Source organism: Zootoca vivipara, chromosome Z2, assembly GCF_965207765.1.
Source record: "Zootoca vivipara chromosome Z2, rZooViv2.hap1.1, whole genome shotgun sequence".
Lineage (NCBI taxonomy): Eukaryota > Metazoa > Chordata > Lepidosauria > Squamata > Lacertidae > Zootoca > Zootoca vivipara.
The window spans coordinates 19537242-19558843 of record NC_142585.1 but is presented as its reverse complement, the minus strand read 5'-3'; the positions used below and the strand labels follow the sequence as shown (position 1 = coordinate 19558843).

At 43.3% G+C, this 21602-nt stretch overlaps 1 protein-coding gene across 6 annotated transcripts in view; it reads right to left on the bottom strand.

Annotated features, from left to right (window-relative positions):
• F8 (coagulation factor VIII) overlaps positions 1–21602 on the bottom strand; it is a 78107-nt gene that overhangs the window by 25193 nt on the left and 31312 nt on the right. For all 6 annotated transcript variants that reach the window (XM_088664558.1, XM_088664560.1, XM_088664557.1 and 3 more), the window contains 11 exons: positions 20554–20625; positions 18153–18257; positions 16243–16464; positions 15352–15622; positions 14642–14816; positions 11327–11420; positions 9154–9365; positions 7574–7724; positions 6547–6756; positions 1639–4684; positions 227–392 (listed from right to left, as the gene is read on the bottom strand). In XM_088664558.1, coding sequence (XP_088520684.1) covers positions 227–392; positions 1639–4684; positions 6547–6756; positions 7574–7724; positions 9154–9365; positions 11327–11420; positions 14642–14816; positions 15352–15622; positions 16243–16464; positions 18153–18257; positions 20554–20625 — 4724 coding nt within the window. The remainder of the gene's footprint in view (positions 1–226; positions 393–1638; positions 4685–6546; positions 6757–7573; positions 7725–9153; positions 9366–11326; positions 11421–14641; positions 14817–15351; positions 15623–16242; positions 16465–18152; positions 18258–20553; positions 20626–21602) is intronic.

Below are 21602 nucleotides of genomic sequence, written 5' to 3'. Positions count from 1 at the left end.
CTGGGCCCTTAACTAGGTTGCTGGGGTCCTTGCAGTTGCCTAAGAATTCCAGGTGCTGACACCAGGCTTTTCTTACAATGATATGAGCTGGACATGATATATAAGGTAAAATACAGACCTAAACAAATGGAATATGTAGAGGGGGATAGACTTGTTTTTATAATCCCACTTTAAGTATGAGAGATGACACCCTCCAACTCTTCCCGTATTTCACATAGTTTCTCACCATGATGACATCATCAACCTGTGCTCGGATGTATGGTCCCAAGATGCCCAAGTGTTCATCCAATTCTCCACGGACCTGTGGCTGCGTGAAAGAGCTGTCCAGGTACTCTCGGTAAACTACTTTCTTGTACTGCCTGGATGGCTTCTTCCAGCTGTTCTTCAGATCCCTGTGAAAACATAAGAGGCTGGTGTGGTCAAGTACAGTACAGACTTTTTTTGGAAGCAGCTGCAGACTAGCATTTCTATATGTAACTGCCTTGCAATCCAACATCATCCAGGGCAGAGAAAGGGTGTTCTACAACATTTATCCATCCTGTCTCCTAATATTTCTTAAGTAGACCTTTATCTAGTCACCACCAATCAGCTCCTCTTGTGCTTTTTTTTAGGCACGCATCATGGTTGCAACTTTCTGCTGTCCCAAAATCAAACAGATTGGTCACCATTTCACATATGTGCCCATGCACTGTGTAGCTTTAAGGAACACTGAGACAATATTTACACATTCAGTACGGTAGGTTCCAGTTCAGGTCTTTAATCTGCTCTAAGGCTCAGGATGCAATCTTGGGTCATCACCATCTCTCAGCTTAACCGACCTTGCAAAGTGGTTGTGAAAATTAACAAGTTGGGGAGGCACTATGTATGCTGCCCTGTGCTGTTTGGCGGAAGGGTGGGATACAAATGTAATATTCAAAAAAAATTAATTAAATGCTCTTAAAGCAGTACAGGGATGATTATGAGGAAACTTTAATATATTAAAGGATGCCATATAGAAGAGGGAGAAAGGTTGTTTTCTGCTGCTCCAGAGAAGCGGACACGGAGCAATGGATTCAAACTACAAGAAAGAAGATTCCACCTAAACATTAGGAAGAACTTCCCGACAGTAAGAGCTGTTCGGCAGTGGAATTTGCTGCCAAGGAGTGTGGTGGAGCCTCCTTTTATAGAGGTTGTTAAGCAGTGGCTTGACAGCCATCTGTCAGGAATGCTTTGATGGTGTTTCCTGTTTGGCAGGGGGTTGGACTGGATGGCCCTTGTGGTCTCTTCCAACTCTATGATTCTATGAAACTACATCACCATTTCAGAAAGTTTCAATACAGCATCAGCCAAAAGCCTTTCCCTCTTCCTCCTCATATCACCTCTGATCTTTGGAGGTAAACGTTTGGAGGTAAAATCTCAGGAGTATCTCAAATAAGCTCACTGGTCTAGATCAGCCTTCCTCAGCCTTGGGACTCCAGGTGTCATTGGACTACAACTCCCACCATCTCCATCCACTGGAACATGCTGGCTGGGGATGATGGGAATTTATATTAAGGTCAGCACAATCCTGGGACCCAACATGGGAAATGGCTGTTCTAGAGAGCATTGCAGCTTATGAATTTCTAGCCCCACAGTCCCCAAGAGCTGGGCAGAACTTACTTGTCTCTTAGATATGGTGAAGGTGTATGGTTCCCATAATCCCACATCACCTCCACTGCAGCAATGAAATACTGTCGGACTCTGCCAGTGAAAGTACGTGGATCCTGGTCATCTTCCCCATATATATCAAATTCTTGCTTGTCCTCAGAATTGTTGTAATCATCATAGTCAGATGTTCGATTCAGAGTCTTTGAGGAGTTTGTCACCATAGATCCTTTGAGGCTGGTCGGTGCCATGGAAACCTCCATATGAACCTTGGCTTCTGAGGTCCTACTCTCACCTTTGCTGAATCCATGCACTGGGACGCCAATTTCTTCTACTCTTTTCCTCCTTTCAAAGTTTTGAATATTACCATTTATGGAACAAACGTCCCCTCCTTCCCTATGGAGTTCCTTTTGTCTATCCCACAGCTCCTCCCACAGCTCCTCTTGAAAGGGAAGATTGACAGTTAGGTGACCTTGAGAGTCCAGATCGTTTTCTGCTGAGGCCCATCTTTCAGAATTTTCAGTCTTCTCCCTTTTTATGGCAGCCTTCAGGAATTCATTCCTTAACATTTGCCCTTGGTCTATGCTAGACTCCCCCAGCTGTAAGTGCAAAAAAGTTTCTGGATCACTGTGAGTCATAACAGGAACCTCTGGTGTTGCAGGAAGTCCAGCCTCATTTGTCTGCCTGGTGGTCTTATGGAGAACAGAGCCAGCACCTTTGATTTGTCCTCCTGCAAAGACGGTGGGGGCCAGTCCAGGTTTGGCTTTCATACTACTGTGCCCAAGAGTTCTGGGATAACCAGAAATGGTGTCAGCTGCATCCCCTACATCCTCCACTTTGTGAGACGAACTGGCTTCTCTCCAAGTCTGTTGGGAATCAGGAAAGTTCAGGGAGTGCGGGGCTGGGCTGGACTGGACTGAGGTGAACAGAGAAGATGAAGCAGTTGTCTTGCCAAGTGTGGTTGCTTGTTGGTTTCTTGTAGCCCCATCTGCCAAAGGTGCCTTTATTATAGAAGCCTTGGCTTTATTGTTTAACTTGAAGTAGTTACCATTGAGCAAAGCCTGAGCTCTTTCTTTAGCTTTTCCAGAACTCTTCATTTCCCTTGCTGCTACAGCATGTCCGTCTTCCAACTTGGCCCGATGTGATTTCAGAGACCTCTTTTCCAAGTGACCACCACATCCATGAGGACCCAGATGACAGGGCTGCAACCTCATCCCATCTGATGACTTTTCATGGCTTTGAATGTCTGGTTCTGGTTCTGGCTTTCTCTCCCCCTTTCTTACAAACTCTTTAGAATTTGTGTCATTTCCCAGGTCAACTAGCTGTGATGGAGGCGACTCTCCTTGATGAAAAGCATCCTTTTTTTCTGATAAACTTGTTTGAGGAAGCAACAAACTACCCAACAATCCATGGGAATTTGGGTTCCAGATTCTGCTGGCAGTGGCATCAACAATGAGCAAAGCTTTATTCTCTTTCCCCAAAAAATCCTTATTTTGGCTAGTTTCTTGGAAACCTTCTTGGAGTGCTGAGCCATCTGGTCTTTGACTAGTGTGAAATGGATGCGTAGAGAATCTATCATTACTCTCCAGAATGTCATTAGTAGAGTCAGACTTCTCTAGAATACTTGGGTTTCTAGTCAATCTGTTTGGAGTCACTTGCTCACCATTCTGTGCAAATAAAGAAGCATGTTCATTCAAATTATCTGGGCCTCTAGTAGCTGTGTCAACCACCTCTGTCTCATGACCCTGAAAACGCTTTGCTGGAGGTGTTGGCTTATGTGCTTTGTCACGAGAGGCTGTATGTGCACTATTTTTGCCATGAAGGAAGTCTTCACTTACAGATGTAAAAAGGCCTTGACTTCCTATAGTTGCAGTAGATTGTTCAACTCCTCTTTTTCTAGTATGCAATGATTCTCTTGATGTAAATGATTCAGTTGCCTTATGAGATGAGTAGCTTGTAGAAGCTTGAAAGGTAGTGCCATAGCTCTGTGACACCATGTTTTCAGCTCCAGGGTTACTTTCTAATCTTGGTGGACCAGTGTTTTGACTGTCCAGTGACATGTGCTGAATAAGTGGCTTATTTTTCAAATCATCTAATGACGCAGAGGTACTACTCATGTTAAAGAAAGTGCCCTTATCCATATAGGATCTTTGCAGTCCTACTTTCTCATTCAACGTTGTATCTGGCATCAATGAAACAGTGTTCTGTCCTTCCACTGTGTTTATATCTTCAAGCGAAGCTCTTTCAGAAAATCTGGAATCTGCATATACTTCATTTTGTTGTGTTAAATTATTGTCAGTTTTAAGAGGGGGTCTTTTCACATTCAAGGTCAGTCTTTCTGCAAGGCCCATCCCATCCTGCAACCCCTTTGACTGAATGCTGGTAACATGGTCTTCAGGAATTGCCTCCACCTTTTCCAATGGAGGGGCTGAATGAGGCTTCATGGTCTCCACTGCCTCCTGTTTATCTGATTTCTCTTGGACCATCCCAGCTCCTTCAAGTGGGCTGAATGTCCCAAAGGGAAGAGTCTTGTTACCCAGACTGGTTGCAGTTTCTAACGCACTCTCATTAAGATGAGACTCTTCCCATGAGAGAGAAGAGTTTCCTGTGAAAGAATGCTGTTGGAAACTTTGCTTGAGTATAGCTGATGGTTCTTCTGCTGGAAAGGCATCAGTGGGCTTAACGAGGTTGTCTTGGGAAGAAGGTAAAGAAATGTTATCTTGATATAAGGACTCCCCAGGAGGCAGTGGCAAGTCAGTAGGATTCTTTTTCTTGTTTAATTTAAGAAGTTCATTGGCTTCACGACAAGGAGCCAAATGGTGGTTGGTCTTCTGCATTTCATTTTCTGCATCTCCATGCTTCTTTAGGCAAGGCTGGACAGGCCTGTTTTTCCTGGGGAAGCCTCTTGGTTGCAAGACATTGGCTTCATATAATTCACCTTCTGGTATTAATTCATAGGAGTAATCATACTCTATTTCATTGGAGCACTTGGAAACAGTGAACGTGGCTCTCATTCCTTGCCTCCTGAAGTCTGGGTTCAAGCATCCCAATATCCATGTGCCTGTCTCAGGTAAAAGGATTGAAGAAAAAAATGAGATCAATATTGGCAATAAAGCACAGGGGATTACTCTCTTTCTGCTCGGTTAGGGGTACAACAACCAGAAGGGGTAGAACCAATAACTCTCTCTCTCAAAATTCAAAATGTGTCGATGAATTCAAAGAGGCTGACTGCTGGGTTACCAGGTCCCGGCAGACAATGTGTAGACCTCTTTTACTGAGAACAGAGGCAGACTGGGAAGGGACAGAGCAGACCCCACTATCCTACTGTATGAATGAGACAATGGATAATAGGTAACATATCCAGTGCCCTGCAGATGGAGTCTGACTTCCATCAGCTCCAGCCACACAGGGCCGGCCCACCCATGAGACAGGGTGAAGCACCCACCTCAGGTGGCAAAAATGTAATATGCTGAGAAAAGGAGGCAACACGTCGACCAGTTCTTGGGCAAAATATAACTGTTTTAATCTGTAGTTAACCATAAACCAGACAGTGATCCAGGGTAATCATCTGTTTCGGTTAATGCTTCTTCAGTTTTATAACTAAAATAAATCAAATAAATATAAGTCAATACATACTATTAAATCATACATTATAATCAGGTCAATAGCCGGCATGGACACGAATCTATACAGTCCATATTATTTTCACAGTTATATTTTGCCCAAGAACTGGTTGATGTGTTGCCTCCTTTTCTCAGCATTTTGACTTTTTAAAACAACAGGGGTTGTTTTATCAGCATTGGCAAAGATGTAACAGGCAGTGCTCTGCCCACCTTATCACTTCCAGCAGCAGTGGCAAGAGGGAGGTGTTTCAGCGCCCACAGGTGGAGAAGCTGAGTGGCAATGCTTTATGGAATACCCCAGCTGCTGCCAAGTTCGGTGAGAACTGGGGTGTTCCTGCATGCCACATTACTGCTTAGCTCCCCTGCTCCCTGGGGTGGAGAAGCTGAGCAGCAATGCTTTGAGGAGTGCTCTGGCTCCCACCAAATTTGGCTAGAGCCAGGGCATTCCTGCATGCTATATTGTTGCTTGGCCACTCAGCAGAGAAGCTGAGTGATAATGCTTTGTGGAATACCCCAGCTCTTGTCGCACTTGGCAAGAGCCAGGATGTTCTGGCAGCGGAACTGGTGGTGAAATAGGACAGGCTGCCTCCATCAGTCAGTATGGCCATTAGTCAGGAGTAGTGTGCACAGGTCAGGGGATGATGTGAGATGCAGTCTAACAATGTCTGGAGGGCACAACGTTAGCTACACCTGCAATAGATCAAGAGAAGGAACTCCTTAGCCTCTTTAAATGAGTCCACCCTCCTTCATCATCCTCACTTTAACTCTTCTTTCAAGGAAAACAAAGCAGGACAGACATTAAATAATGTTAAAGGTTAGAGAAGCTGAGTCACTTTTTCATGTCAAATGACTTCTGGTGCTTAGGAAGAGATCAGATTTGGCATATTGTCTTAAGTAGCCCGGGACGCGGGTGGTGCTGTCGTCTAAACCACTGAGCCTAAGGCTTGCTTATCGGAAGATTGGTGGTTTGAATCCCCGGACGGAGTGAGCTCCCATTGCTCGGTCTCAGCTCCTGCCAACCTAACAGTTTGAAAGCACGTAAAAGTGCAAATATATAAATAGGTACCACTCCGGCGGGAAAGTAAACGGCGTTTCCATGCATTGCTCTGGTTCACCAGAAGCAGCTTAGTCATGCTGGCCACATGACCCGGAAAAACTGTCTGCGGACAAACGTTGGCTCCCTCGGCCAGTAAAGCAAGATGAGCGCCGCAACCCCAGAGTTGTTCGCGACTGGACTTAACTGTCAGGGGCCCCTTTACCTTTTCCTTTACCTTTTCCTTAAGTAGCACATCTAACTCACCTGGTTTCTCCATGGACATGAAGACAGTCTCTCCAGAGAGGGGAAAGAGCGTGAGGGTCTCTTCAAAGACTGTGTTGTGCTGAAAAGTATTCCCGGAGAAGAAGACGGACAGAAACTCAGTCTGGGAACCTACACTCAGGATGTACCAATACACAACTTTGTTTTGGCAAATCTTGAGGTGCAGATTATCAAAAACATAGCCATTTATACCTGCAAGAGAAGTGAGATGGGGGAAATGCCGTGGACATCCAGGTCACAGGGTGGACTGAGGCCAAAAAGTCAAAGAGTTTCAAAAACAAACAGATGAGGATTAAAATAATAGAGTCCTAGAATCCCTAAAGACTATTTTAAAATAGTTGCTAGTCTTTAAATGCTACAAGGTTCCCTGGTTGTTGTTTTCCCTGCAAAACAGACCAATGTTTCCCTGTTTTTGGAAAGCACATGGGTGGAGGAAGAGTGCTCAGTGCCCCCCCCCTGCAACACAACAATAGCGCATTACGGTAGTGGTGAATTTTTTTTCTGCTTTACTGTATTAGATCTGCAAAACTTCCCCAATGCATTACTGCTGTTTGGAAGGGCCCATGTGCCACAAAAGCGGACAAAAAGAACAAAGTAGAACATTTGCTGAATAAAAAGTAATGCAGGAAGTTACAGGATATGCACTGATTATAACTGAAGTAGTATGAGCACCCCAAAACTTCTAAAGGTACAGACAGGTACTGAAAGCAGGATTGTGTATGGCTGCCACAAATACTGTAGTATCATGAGCACAAATCATTATAAATGCACAATAAAAGGACTTCTGAAATGGCCTGTACTGAATGAAATTTGGGTGATGTAATTAGATATCTCACAGCACACTTAAGCTTGTATGTGTATGTGGTTGTGTGTGTGTGTGTGTGTGTGTGTGTGTGTGTGTGTATCTTTTCTGGGATAGGGATGCACCCCCATACACACCTTTACACACACACCTTTACACACACACCTTTACACACACACACACAGCTTTTCTTCTGGGACTACTCACTGTGCATAACGTTGGAAGCATAGAACTCAGGATCCTGGGGGTTGACATTGGCTGCATCAGCACAGGATTGGTTGATATTCTCCTCCAAGTACCAGCTGAGGTTTTCATCGAAGACAGAAAACAGCACAAATCTTGCTTCATCCGACATCATCTGGAAGAACCACAAGCATCACTGCTCAAGGTGTTTTGGATATGGAGATGAGATGGCAGGAGGGGAATATTGTTTCCACCTTGCTTCTTTGTTATCCAATTCTAGCTTTCTTGCTAGAATGTGTATCTTTGGGTGCCCAACTCTGAACTTCACCCCATGCAGACCTTTAAATCACCTCTCTGCAAACACCTCAGAGTTAAGCTGGAGTATCAGTAATTACAGCAATCAGCCAACTGTTTGGTTCCCATGTCAACTTGTCACCTCTAGTATATATAATAGTAAGCTGATACTGCTAAGCATGGTTTGAGTTGCCATTAAAAAAACTGAATTGGGAAGAGATCTGGAGATCATCCAGTTCAAACACTCACCCACAAGTGGACAACCATGCATAGCCTTGCCAGTTATCCATGACCTGGTAACATTCCATGTTAGATTATGACATTATTAATTTCAAAATTATTCAGCTGCTCCATGACATAAGCACCAGGTTGTTAGCCAGGGTTCGTCTTACAGAACTCATTATTCTGCTATTTTGTAAAGTCTTAATTGACCTCTTGCTTTTTTTGGTTACAATTCAGAGGGCTGGTCACCCATGGCTGCCTGTAAAGTACCTCTGCATGGTTTAATAGACACATAAGGCGGCAGCAACATAGCAGAAGCAAAGCCAGTTTGGGCTTGGTAGTGTCTGGATGAAAGTCTCTGAGTCTGCTACTAGATGAGGACCATCTCCTTCGCCCACTGGCATCATCAACTGTAATGCTAAGTCAAATTGTGGCCTTGCATGAACACTGTGAAGCTTCCCAGATGGGATATCACAGCCACAGAGTGATTCTCCCCGGTCCTGCTGCTGCTATGCTAACCAAAGTCAAGCTTTGGTTTAGCATTACTGTACATATGAACCTAGGCTTGTGGTTTGCCTCCCACAGGAAAACCATGACCAGTAAACCAAGAACAAACTTCAGTTTCAGCTTGTGGTTTGTCTCGCAAACCATGAGTTCCAGATTCAGGCAATATGCTAAGGCTAAGCCATGCCAATAAATATCTTAGCCCCAAATAGCAATAACAGGACTGGAAGAGGTATGCTGCTGCAGCCTCAGTCTTTGCTCTGGGAACCTGCAAGTTTGCACATTCACGCTAAGCATAGTTTGCACTGCATCCAAAGCAGATCACTGTAGCTCCCGCTTATTGGGTTTCACATGCTCTTGCTCTTTCAAGCACATGGCTAAAACTCCCTTGGGAGGATAGGTGAAGGGAGGAGGGAATTTTAGGGGGAAAGAAGTGAGCATGGAAAGAGTTACACACACAAACACACACACAACGTCTTTACTCATAGCTAAGACAATTGGGCTCTAATACACACACTTACACATAACGTGTAGTTGACCTCATGCTATTTTGTGAAGCTTTCTCCTAAGATACAAGGACCAACCTGATTCCCTCTCCGATCCATGGTCTCTTTGAAGCAGATCAGCAGTGGTCCAATTAGCCCAGAGGCTAAATCCCGAGCAGGCTTGATAGAGCTGTAATAGTAGTGAGTCAGGCAGCGGGGATCTGAGTTGGTTGGGCCATCCTCAGGCATTATCTTCCACCTGTAGGTGAACACCTGGTTAGGTCGAATGGGCAAATGCTTCATAACGTGATCTGGGAGGAAACAAACCATAAGACCATTGTGTTACTGTATTTGCCGCCAGCTTTTAAAAATAAAAAAACTGGCTAAAGATATACAGGGCAATCCTAACTGTGGTCAGCTCAGAAGTGATTCAATGGGGCTTACTATCATGTATGCACCTGTCAATTTCAATTCCTCCCAGTTTCTCATTGTTCAGTCTTCTCCACATTTCTACATCAATTTGCAGGATTGTTTTCCTAATGTCCTCATACAAATCCATCAGTGTTTTAGTACTACTTTCTCTTGGCCTACACATTTTTGCCTACAATTTTTCCTAATGCTTTACAAAAGCAATTTCCTCTCATATATGCACACAGCACTGTTTCTATTCCACTGAAGTTCATCTTCCACCAAAAACACATTATTTGTTTTGCTGTCTGTTGTGGCAAAATTACATACAAAATTCATGTAATTAATTGCATAAGTCACAAAAGTTATGTTATCATTACACATTCTACCCCATTCATTTCAATGCAAAGGCAATAGAGGCAATTCCCGGTTTAGGCGCGTCTGAATGATGGGCGATCACACATACATGCCAAACCTGGAAGTAGCCCCAAAACACACTCCGCTGACAGGCGTGGGGGACTGGAACGGAACCCCCATGCAAAAGGAGGATTGCCTGTACAAGGCAAATGAGAACATAATCAATTATGTATTCTTTGTGGACTGAAAAGTGAATACTGATCCATTCTGGACATGGGACAAATAAGCAAGCACCAGCAATTTCCGCTCCCATTTTTGCTGTTGATAAAATCCCTACTCTTCTTTAAACAGGAGCTATAGTTAAGATTTGTTCTTAGCTATAGCTTGTGTTTAAGAAGGAGACAGCTTAGCCACGGTCTCAGGTTTGGATGACACTCTAAGCTGCCATGTCCACTGTCCTAAAAGGACTGGAGCGCCAACACATTTGCATGGTCCTGGCAAGCTATAGTTTGGTTTACCGTGACATGCAAACCAGATTGGTACACCTCAGTCTCTTGCAGAAGAGGGCAGCAGTAGCTTTTAGAAGGCCACATGGCAGCCTAGCAAAAGGAAAAAGGAAAGGAAACAAAAAGTGGGGCATTGGAAGGTAAGACTGGAGCATGACTAACAGCAGACAATGGTAAGCAGCAGCACTGAAGGCAGGCAGATTTCTAAAAGCAAGGTGGTGCATATTCTATGATGCTATGCATGTACCAAAGTTAGGGTTTTGTACCAAAGTGAGCACCCTGCCAATCTTGTTTTTCAAAGACATGTCTAGTCCTTAAGTGGAATACAAAGTAGGGCTTGAAAGCTGACGAGGAAACACTTGATGATCTGTCAATTGAAAAGCAACTTGCATGAATTGTTCAAGATTGCTCCCCACCCCCATGATTAGCTGAAGCAGAATAAATAATTGACAAATATGCAAATATATGCATGGTTATTTTAATGTGTGTATGCTCATAGAGGGGATGCGGGTGGTGCTGTGGGTTAAACCAGAGCCTAGGGCTTGCCGATCAGAAGGTCGGCGGTTCAAATCCCTGCAATGGTGTGAGCTCCCGCTGCTCGGTCCCAGTTCCTGCCAACCTAGTAGTTCAAAAGCACGTCAAAGTGCAAGTAAATAGGTACCGCTACAGCGGGAAGGTAAACGGCATTTCTGTGTGCTGCTCTGGTTCGCCAGAAGCGGCTTTGTCATGCTTGCCACATGACCTGGAAGCTGTACGCCGGCTCCCTCGGCCAATAACGTGAGATGAGCGCCGCAACCCCAGAGTCGGTCACGACTGGACCAAATGATCAGGGGTCCCCTTTACCCTTTATGCTCATAGAGAACAAAGAATTCGGTTTTTCCTGGTGCTGCATGGCACAGTACTTTCCACAAAAGTTTGATTAGAAAGAAAAAAAGACAGTATGCATGGCCATACCCCTCCCACTCTAAGGAATCTACTCCCATTTGCTGAACGAGTCTTACTTTTGCTGCTTCTCATGGGGTAAAAGGAAGTGACACTGGTGATGCCATGGGGGTAAATGTTGTACGGCCGGCTGGCTAGATTCTTGAACATAATCTGAAATGACAGTTTTCACATTTTAACCAGGATTTGTAGCCTGGCTGGAGCCCAAATGTCAGGTGTAACAATATATTTTATCAGTGCCTGTACATTGTTTAGAAGACTGGCAAGCTGGGAGAAAAGAACCACCCCTGATGAGCGTGTGCTTGGCAGATAGCACTGGAAGTCTTTGACACAAATCAATTCAGCCTCTGCCAATTTCTGTGAAAACTACCACAGACTGCTGAAATGGTTGTGTCAACGAGCCCCGAATCTTCCCTGAGAATCCTAGGTTAAATTCCAGATTGAGACCAACTAAGTTTGTTCTGGGTGTATAAGCTTTCATGTGCATGCACACTTCTTCAGATACACTGAAACAGAAGTCGCCAGACCCTTATATATAGTGGGAGGGTGGGGTGGGGTGGAGGTTTCTTAGAAGGGTAGTAGGAGATGGGTGATTGACTCACTGGGTATGGTAAACCTGTTGATGTCTGTTAATGACTGCAATTAGTCCTACAGGAAAAAGCAAGGGATAGTGTGCAGATGACCAAAAATAGCTTTAGCATATTTAATGAGACAAGAATCCAATTATCTCTATTCAGACCAGGTCTCTCCATAGTTTTCAGTTTAGTAATAAGTTGTAATTCAGCAACTTCTCTTTCAAGTCTATTTCTGAAATTCTTTTGTAATAGGACAGCTGCTTTGAGATCCTGTATTGAATGTCCTGGGAGATTGAAATGTTCTCCTACTGGCTTCTCTGTCTTGTTATTCCTGATGTCAGATTTATGTCTATTTATCCTTTGGCATAGGGTTTGGCCTGTCGTCCAGTATAGAGAGCCGAAGGGTACTGTTGGCATTTAATGGCATACACTATGTTAGAAGATGAGCAATTAAATAGGCCTGAGATGGCATGTTTGATGTTGTTGGGTCAAGTGATGGTGTTGTCTGGGTGTATGTGGCAGCAAAGTTGGCATCTGGGTTTATTGCAGGCTCTGGTACAAGTGTCCATGTTAAGTCTGGTTGCTGTATTATTGTGGGTGAGGAGTTGTTAAGATTGGGTGGCTGTGTGTAGGCAATGAAAAGTCTTCCTCCCAGAGCTTGAGAAAGAGAACTTGTTGTCTAGGAGAGGTTGTAAATCTCTGATGATGCATTGAACTGTTTTAACTTGATTACTAGTGGCGTTCTGTTATTTTCTGTTTTGGGTCTGTCTTGCAGCAAGTTCTCTCTGGATATCAGTCTGGCTTTGTTGATCTGTTGTTTAACTTCCATCAGGCAGATATTTTAGTTCCAAAAAGGTTTGCTGTAGATCTCTTAGGTGAGAATCCCTGTCTGTAGAGTTGGAACAGATGCGGCTGTAACATAGGGCCTGGCTATATACAATTGATTGTTTGGTATGGTAGCTGGAAGCATGTACCGGTAGATATGTTTGTTGGTCAGTTGGTTTTTTGTATAAGGTGGTGTCTATGTGCCCATCCTGTATTTTTATACAGTGGTACCTCTACTTACGAACAACTCTACTTATGAATGTTTCTACTTACGAATGGAGCTCCGTCCGCCATCTTGGATGCGGATTTTTTCCACTTACGAATTTTTAGATAGGGTTGCTTCTACTTACGATTTTTTTCTCCCAATGCATTCCTATGGGATTCGACTTACAATTTTTTTTCTACTTACGAATGTGCGTTTGGAACGCATTAAATTCGTAAGTAGAGGTACCACTGTAGTAGTGTTCAGAAAATGTATTTCTTGCATAGATTGGTTCATTGTTAGGTTGAGGGTGGGGTGAAAGTCATTGAATGTCTGGTGGAAGGTGTCCAGGGTCTGCTGACCATGTGTCCAGATAATAAAAATATCGTCAATGTAGAGCAGGTACAAGAGAGGTTTGAGAGGGTGAAGATGAAGATGTTGGCATACTGTGGGGCCATGCATGCTCCCATTGCTGTGCCGCTGATCTGAGAAAAATCCCACTCCACCCTCCCACTATATATAAGGGTCTGGTGACTTCTCTAAAGTGTTACTGGACAATTTTTTTAAAGTTTTTTATTTATTTCGACTATGTCAGACCAACACTGCTACCTACCTGAATCTCAGGTTGAGAACATGATTAGTAGAAATACAAAACAAATAGGACAGTTGTTGTTGTTTAGTCGTTTAGTCGTGTCCGACTCTTCGTGACCCCATGGACCAAAGCACGCCAGGCACTCCTGTCTTCCACTGCCTCCCACAATTTACAAATTAGCAAAAGATTCAAGAAGGAAAAAAAATACTGAATTACAACCCTCAAACAGTTTCCCAAGACAAAATATATAAATAGTTAAGTCTTGAAACCATGGGGTAGAATAGTCTTCAGCAGCACTGTTTTAAAATAATGGTTTAGACCATATAAGTTCATTCAGATGATCATTTAAAACTTGGTTTAGGTGATTGTGAAGAAGTTGCAGCAAGCCTCAGGTGTACTGCTCTCCTTGCTCTCCTGTGTACTGCTCTCCTTGCTTCATATGCAAGATGAGGCGAGTGAAAACTGTTGTTTTCACATTAGAAAACAAGCCACAGTTCCACATCACATGTGAACTCAGGGAACTGTGGTTTGTTAGCCAAGTTACTTACACAAGGTTACTTACGCAAACCTTACTTTTCCTTTAGAGCACACCACTGTTCCCCAAGTTATTACATAGAATCACAGAATTGTAACATGCAACTGTGGTTTGTTTGAAAGTAAAAGTAAAAACTTTCACTCCCCTCACAGATAAAGGAGGAAAACAGAAGGAAAGCGTGTGAGTGTAAGACTTGCTGCAACTCACTGACAATCACCTAAGTCATAGTTAGGACTTAGGATGGTATGGGGGCAGGAGAAGGGTGTGGATGTGTGGGTGAATGACTGAGAAAGAAAGGGGGGTGAGAGAAAGAGAGACAAAGTGTGTGGGGTGGTGTACTGGTGATCACAAAGTGGTAGTTCTGACCTTGCCCACCACCAGCAAACACCCCATGAGCCATCAGCAGAAAAAATGTTCTCAACTCTTTGTTCAGATGAAGCGTCCAGCCAGAACAGTTGCAGTTTAGTTACAGGTAGGTAGCTGTGTTGGTCTGACGTAGTTGAAACAAACAAACAAAAAATTCCTTCCAGTAGCATCTTAGAGACCAACTAAGTTTGTCATTGGTTTGGTTGCAGTTTAGAACCTCTTCAGGCTCTTCACTAGACCTTCATTTTCAGCATGGAGCTTTCCTTTCTCATCTCTTACCATAAACTCATCACCAGTTTCTCCTTTAAGGACTGGCCCTAGAATCCCCATGTGGTCCGGTTTCAATGCCTTCTGCCTCTTGAAATTTGCATCCTCGTACTCCACGAACACAACTTTCTTATACTTGGAGCCAATCCTCTGCGGACCATGTTCCAGAAACTTTTTGGCGTAAGCACTGCAGAAGAGAAGGGATAAAGGTTCTGGGATGAGCTGGTGTTAGATCTGGAGAGGGCTATCATGCTTTGGCCATCACTTCTCAAGCACCTGATGTACTGCTTGGAAAACTACAGCTGCTTTTATGATATGACTGTAAATTGCCTTGAGACATATATGTAAAAGACAATTCCTAAATTAAATAACTACTACTACTACCACCACGGGGGGCTCTCTGGTTGGCACTGACCTACGAAGAGAACCTTTTCAGTGGTGGCTCCCAGATTGTGGAATGTCCTCCCAGGTAACCTACAGGTGGAATTCTAAAACAATCCTGTTTACCCAGGTATTTCAAGACTGAAATATCACTTGTTTTTAGAATGTTTTTTAAAATGTATTTTTAGTATTGATGTGTTTGCCACCTTGGGCTCCATCAGGGAGGGAGGGATAGAAACTGAACAACAAGGATAATGATAATATTACTGTGCGAGATTCTGCTGCAGCCTGCAACACAAACTTAGACCCTATGCTTACAGAAACACAGCTGACACTGTTACCTGGACAAATAAGTGGAGTTATCTGAAGCATAGTCCCAAACAACCTCTTCTGCTGCTATATAATGTTTCCAGGTCACAGGCAGCCTCTTGGCACGGGAACGGCCTGTAATCCTGGGCGGAAAATCACCCATTTGGATCACTGTGCTTTCCATATCAGCCTCACTGTATTCAAAGTAGTCCTCTTCGTCCACGTAGTCCCCTTCCACCACCCTCATCTTCTTCATGGGTAGGTTTGGACAGACTTCTACTGTAATTAAGATTTCCATGCCAGCTGGAAGTAAAGGTCAGAAATAAGTGTTATCTCCTATGTGCCTACTTTGTCTTCCTTGGGCTTAGAACCCACTAAGGTGGTTAACGTGTGTCTGGCCTGCACCCCTTCACATTTCAGGTGGGAAATCTGTTGATGTCTGACACCTCCTCTACAGACAAATAATGCTGTTGTTCTGGGAATCTTTGATCCTTAGTATGTTGGTGAGCTGCAACTCCTATCATCCTTGGATACTGGCCATTCTGGCTGGGGCTGGTGAGGGTTGTAGCTCACCAACATATTGAGGGTCACAGGTTCCTCAACTCTGCCCTACACAATTTAAAATTAAGCAACTCACAAATATATGAGGCTGATGGCATCTGTAGTCTATCAACATCTGCAGGGCCACAGGGTCTCCCATTTCTGCCCTATACAGTTTTAAATTAAGGAACTAACAGTACGCTGGAGCCCCAAGAGAAGGCAGGGTGCAGCAGCTAGTGAAACCTCTCTGTATCCTAGCCTGTTACTATGCATCTCATATCAATTCAAATACCATTTTTCAATAAAGGGGGTGGGAGAGGTTCACCCATTGGTTTTCCATTTCTGATCCTTCATTAGCACTTTCTCTTTCCTATAGCTGTTACCTTGCTGGTGTGATGGGATCTGGCAGAACATTTGAAATATGCCGCTAGTTGTGGGCATTGTCTCAGCAGTGAGGAAAGTGGCTGGGGAGAGGTCCAAAGTAGTATGCCGATGGTGTCTCACAAGGAAAGTGTGGCCCTCAAAGAAAATGGAGTGGACTTCAGGTTTGGTGCCCAAACTAATGACATACCAGTAGACCAGTCTGTTCTGGCACACCTTGAGATCTACAGGAGATATAGAAGATTTACAAGTGAGGAAACTGTTCAGTGATGCTCAAGACATGCCCAATGGGCGCTACCACAGGCTGGATCTGGCCCTGAAGATTTTATTTTGCCCCTGGCAGCCAAGCCAAATCTCACTTGTAAGGTAAAGAAAAAGTGTCTTCCACTCGATAGAAACAAAAATGTTCTATGCTTTAATGCTGGATTAAAAAAAAGATCATTTTGTATGTACTGTATCTCATCTGTACATAATTATGTTAAATACCATGTTAGAGTCTATGGTGAATCTCTTATGCTGGAAGCACTAACTTTGTTTATGAAGCCTGATCACTCAAGAATGATTGGTTTTGGTGCTAACATATAGGGTGTAGGGACTTGGGGTCAGGACAAAGAAACAGAGGGAAGAATCTTGAGCCAGGAGTTGCAGCCAAGAATCTTGAGCCAGGAATCAACAGAGCAGTTGCTATTGTTATTGCCCTTTATAGCCCTTCCAGAAGAGGAGAAACCAACGACTAATCTGGGTCAATGGAGTCACTCCACAGCCTTTAATAGAATCATAGAGTTGGAAGAGACACCACAAGGGCCATCCAGTCCAACCCTTTGCCAAGCAGGAAACACCATCAAAGCATTCCTGACATATGGCCATCAAGCCTCTGCTTAAAGACCTCCAAAGAAGGAGACGCCACCACACTCCTTGGCAGCAATGCATGTTTCTCCCCATAGCTCTGATAGCTATGGAACAGCAACATACAGATCTGTGAATTCTATATTCTAACTCAGGCATAGGCGAACTTGGCCCTCCAGATGTTTCGGGGCTACAACTCCCATCATCCCTAGCTAACAGGACCAGTGGTCAGGGATGATGGGAGTTGCAGTCCCAAAACATCTGGAGGGCCAAGTTTGCCTGTGCCTGTTCTAACTCCATCAGCTTCTAACAGTGGCAAAAATACTAGGGTTAGTCCTTTTGTACAGCATGGCGAAACAGAGTGCTTCAAGCCACAGAATTTAGCCAGGTCATCTCCACACCAGACATTTAAAGTACTATTAATTATACCACTTCAATGGCCATGAAGAAACTGTTGTTCCCGCTGAAGTGGTATAACAGTGCTTTAAATGTCTGGTGTGGGTATGACCTTAGATGAAGGCAGAAATTGGTGCCAGAACGGTAAAGTAAGACTTGGTTGGCAGTAGGGAATATTTGTCTAGAAAAGTGGGTTGCTGCTTGGTGTTCTACTTCAACCCACAAAACAGCTTGCACTAACCCTGAAAAATGCCCCTCCTGGGCCACCATACAAAATGGCTCCTGAGAATACAGTGGTACCTTGGTATACAGACGCTTCAGGTTACAGACATTGCAGGTTAAAGACTCCACAAACACAGAAATAGTACCTCGGGTTAAGAACTTTGCTTCAGGATGAGAACAGAAATTATGCAGTGGCTGCGGCAGCGGGAGTCCCTATTAGCTAAAGTGGTACCTCAGGTTAAGAACAGTTTCAGGTTAAGAACGGACCTCCGGAATGAATTACGTTCTTAACCAGAGGTACCACTGTATAGAAGCTATATAGAATATAGAAATTTAAAACACCCCTCTGCTTTTCCATTGTGCTTCTGTTCAGCCTCATCACCTTCTGTCAATCATTCCATCATTCACTTCTTTTTTTATTGAGGGGAAAGGTATAGGTGGCACTTACCAGGCTGGGAGAGATTCATGAATCCATTGATAGTGTGCAGCTCAGCCCTCTTGTCAGGGGACAAACCATTTCCTATGGTGTTGGATTCAGAGTACCAGCTTTTGCCTGATGGGATACATTTGAAAGACAGAGGAAGATTGCATGACTCTTCTCAAGATCCACACGAATTTATGCTTCAAATATACAGAATAGGCAGAGGCAGCTGCTATGAAAGAACTTGCAAGTCATTATTGAAAAAAGAACAAACATGGCAAAAAAAAGAGAGAGTGCTTGGACATGGAGTTTTAAAACATGGACCTGTGCTGGGAAAGAGTGAGGCAAAAGGTAAGTGTGGATAAGTCCTTTGTTGGATGTCCATTAGTTCTAATGTTATGACACACAGAGAGAAACATCTCCCAATCCACTTTTTCATTTTTGCCTTTTCCCTGCTAAACTAAAACCACAAAGGAATTTTCTCATAGGAGAGTTTATCCAAACCTTTGATCATTTTGCCTGCCCTTTTCTGGATCTTATTAACCATGGGGATAGCCAGGATTTTTGTTACGAAGGGACCAAAAAGTTGTTGAGCCTTTATTGAGGAGATCACAGGTAAAATCCCCACCCCCACAAAGAGGGCATTACAGGGACAAGCTTTTGTTTGGGGGGCAGGCTTCTGCTGTGGAGGGACAGAACCTCAGTTAATTGAGTGTTTTTAATGTATTTCAATACTTTTTGGGCTATTCCCAAGCTATTAACCCATAATTACAATATCATGTCAACAAAAACTAACAGGCTCACTCACTTGACGGCAACTCTGGTGTCATTTTCAGGTGGAGCTTTTTTATTTGCTTGGGTTCCTTACCAGGAAAGCTGGCTGTAGGTCTTACTTTATCAGTTCTGTTGAATTTTATGGATTTTCAATGCCTACTTTCTTCTGTTTTATCTATTTAACTGTTGTTGGCTTTTAATTATTGTTAGTGTCTGTGTGTGTGTGTCTGTGTGTGTAAATTGAAAGTTTAGTGAAGAGTGTCATAAAATGTTTTGTGGGTGGTATTCAACAAAGTTTTACTCACAGTGTGAATGGTAGACCCACTGAAAGTAAAGAACAGGACAAAGTTAGTTTCAGTAATTTCAGTTGGTCTACTCTAAGTAAAACTTAGTTGAATACTGTAAAGTCCAGCAAAATAAGTCAGCAGCCTTGTACATACTGACCTGGGAGTAAGTTCCACTGACTAATGAAGCTTACTTTTGAGGAAACAGGCATAGAATTATCACTTAAAATGGGGGTAAATCCTGAGACTACTATAAACAAATTAAAATTCTTTTTTCCTATACTCTTTTACTCATTCTCCCACTGTAATTGAATTAATTCCTGTTTCGTAACTAGCCCTTCAAAGTCTGACGGACTGTCGGAATTGCTTTGGGATGCTCCTGTCTAACCTGTGCAGCTTCTCATCAATATTATAAAAGGGCTATGGAATTGATGGAGAACCCGTGGCCTTCAAGATGTTCCTAGATTCCAATTCCTATCAACCCTGACTGCTGGCCATGTTGGCTAGGGTTGATGGGCATTGGAGTCTGACAATGTCCTGAGCGCTTTCCTCAACCTTAGTCTAAGGCAATATCACTCTGGATCAGACCCGATCTAACACATGCAGCAGAATTAGATAGGTGGAATATTCATCTGGCAGACTGGACTATACCAATCTAGTTTACCAGGTAAGGGATTATATTGGTTATGGTTCTCCTGAGGACCAAGTTTCTTGAAATTAAAAAACAAAGTAATGCATCAGGAAGAAAGCTAACTTCCTGCTAGGCTAATATTCTACTTGAAATTATTTTACAGTGTTGCTGCAATAAAAAGTGTAACACCCACCAACTAATAATCTGAAATGATACAGTCTACTCTATTGCTTTAGGACTATTTTACCTTATTGCTATCACATGCTGAAGCATGATAACATCTCAGTGGCAAATCACTGGGCCAGTCCTTGAAACTCTTAAGGAACCTTTTTGCACCCTAAAGACACACCAATTTATTGTGTTATTAGCTTATGTGGCCCAGACCCAACCTAGTCTGTAACATAGCTCTTAAAATACGTTTATCTGAAGCTGTGTCCAGGGTCACCACCAGTTTTAGCATCATACTTAGCAAGGGAAAGGAAATTGCTATTAGCTACAGAAGGTTTTTTTCCCCTGCAGGGATATGGAAACACATACAAAAGATGGAACATGGGAAGCTGCCTTACACTCACTCTAGCTCAGTATATTTTACACTGAGTGGCAGCAGCTCTCCAAGCTTAAAGAGAGGGGAGGTCTCTCCCAGCCCCACCTGGAGATGCCAGGGATTCAACCTGGAATCTTCCACATGCAAGGCAAATGTTCTACCCTCTTCTTCCCTTCCTCCCCACACCATTCTTACCTTCATCAAACACGGCAAAGAGTAGCACAAATTCTTGCACTATGTTTCGAATTCCTTCACTCATCAGGGTCCCTGCATACAAGATTTTTTAAAATGAAATCATTAAAAAAAGTAAAAGAAAATCTCCAGTACCCAGTACGCAGGGCTGGGCAGAGATAAAGAGCCACCACTTACATCACAGTAGGGACAATTATATAATCTCTGGGGTGCTCTTTGCCAAACCTCTCCATGCCTCTCTTTTGCAGCAAGAAACCCACAAAATAAGCTCAGAAGAAGAAGAGGAGAGGTAGGTAATGCTAGCAAGCAAAACCAAGACTAGAACTTTAATTTTGAAAAATTCTTTTATTATGATTTACCAAAATATAAGTGATCCAGCTTTTGAGTTATAGAATCATGAAATTGTAGTTAGAGGGGACCCTTAGGGTCCTCTACCGTGTTTCTCATATTATAAGACATGTCTTATATTTATTTTTTCCTCAAAAAAACACACTATGGCTTATTTTCAAGGGATGTCTTATTTTTTTCCTCCTCCTCCTGCCGCGGCCGGCATTGCTGCTGTGCCTATCACTATGTCTTATTTTCGGGGTATGGCTTATATTCCTTGAATGCTTAAAATTCCTGCTATGGCTTATTTTATGGGTATGTCTTAAAATATGAGAAACAGGGTAGTTCCTGAAGTGCATAAACTCAACTAAAGGCCATCCAACCTCTGCTTAAAAACCTCCAAGAAAGGAGAGTCCACTTTTCGAGAGAGTCCATTTCACTGTCAAACAGTTCTTACCCTCAAAAAGTTATTCCTGGTGTCGGAATCTCCCTTCTTGTAATTTGAACCTGTTGGTTTGGGTTCTACTCTCTGAAGTATGAGAAAACATCTTCATGTGACAGCTTTTAGATATTTGAATATTGCTATCATATCTCCTCTCTGTCTAATCTTTTCCAGGCTAAACATACCAATCTGCCTTAACCATTCCTGATAAGACTTGGTTTCCAGACCCTTAATCATTTTGGTTGCCCTCCTCTGCACACATTGTGTCCCGCCTAACCTTTCC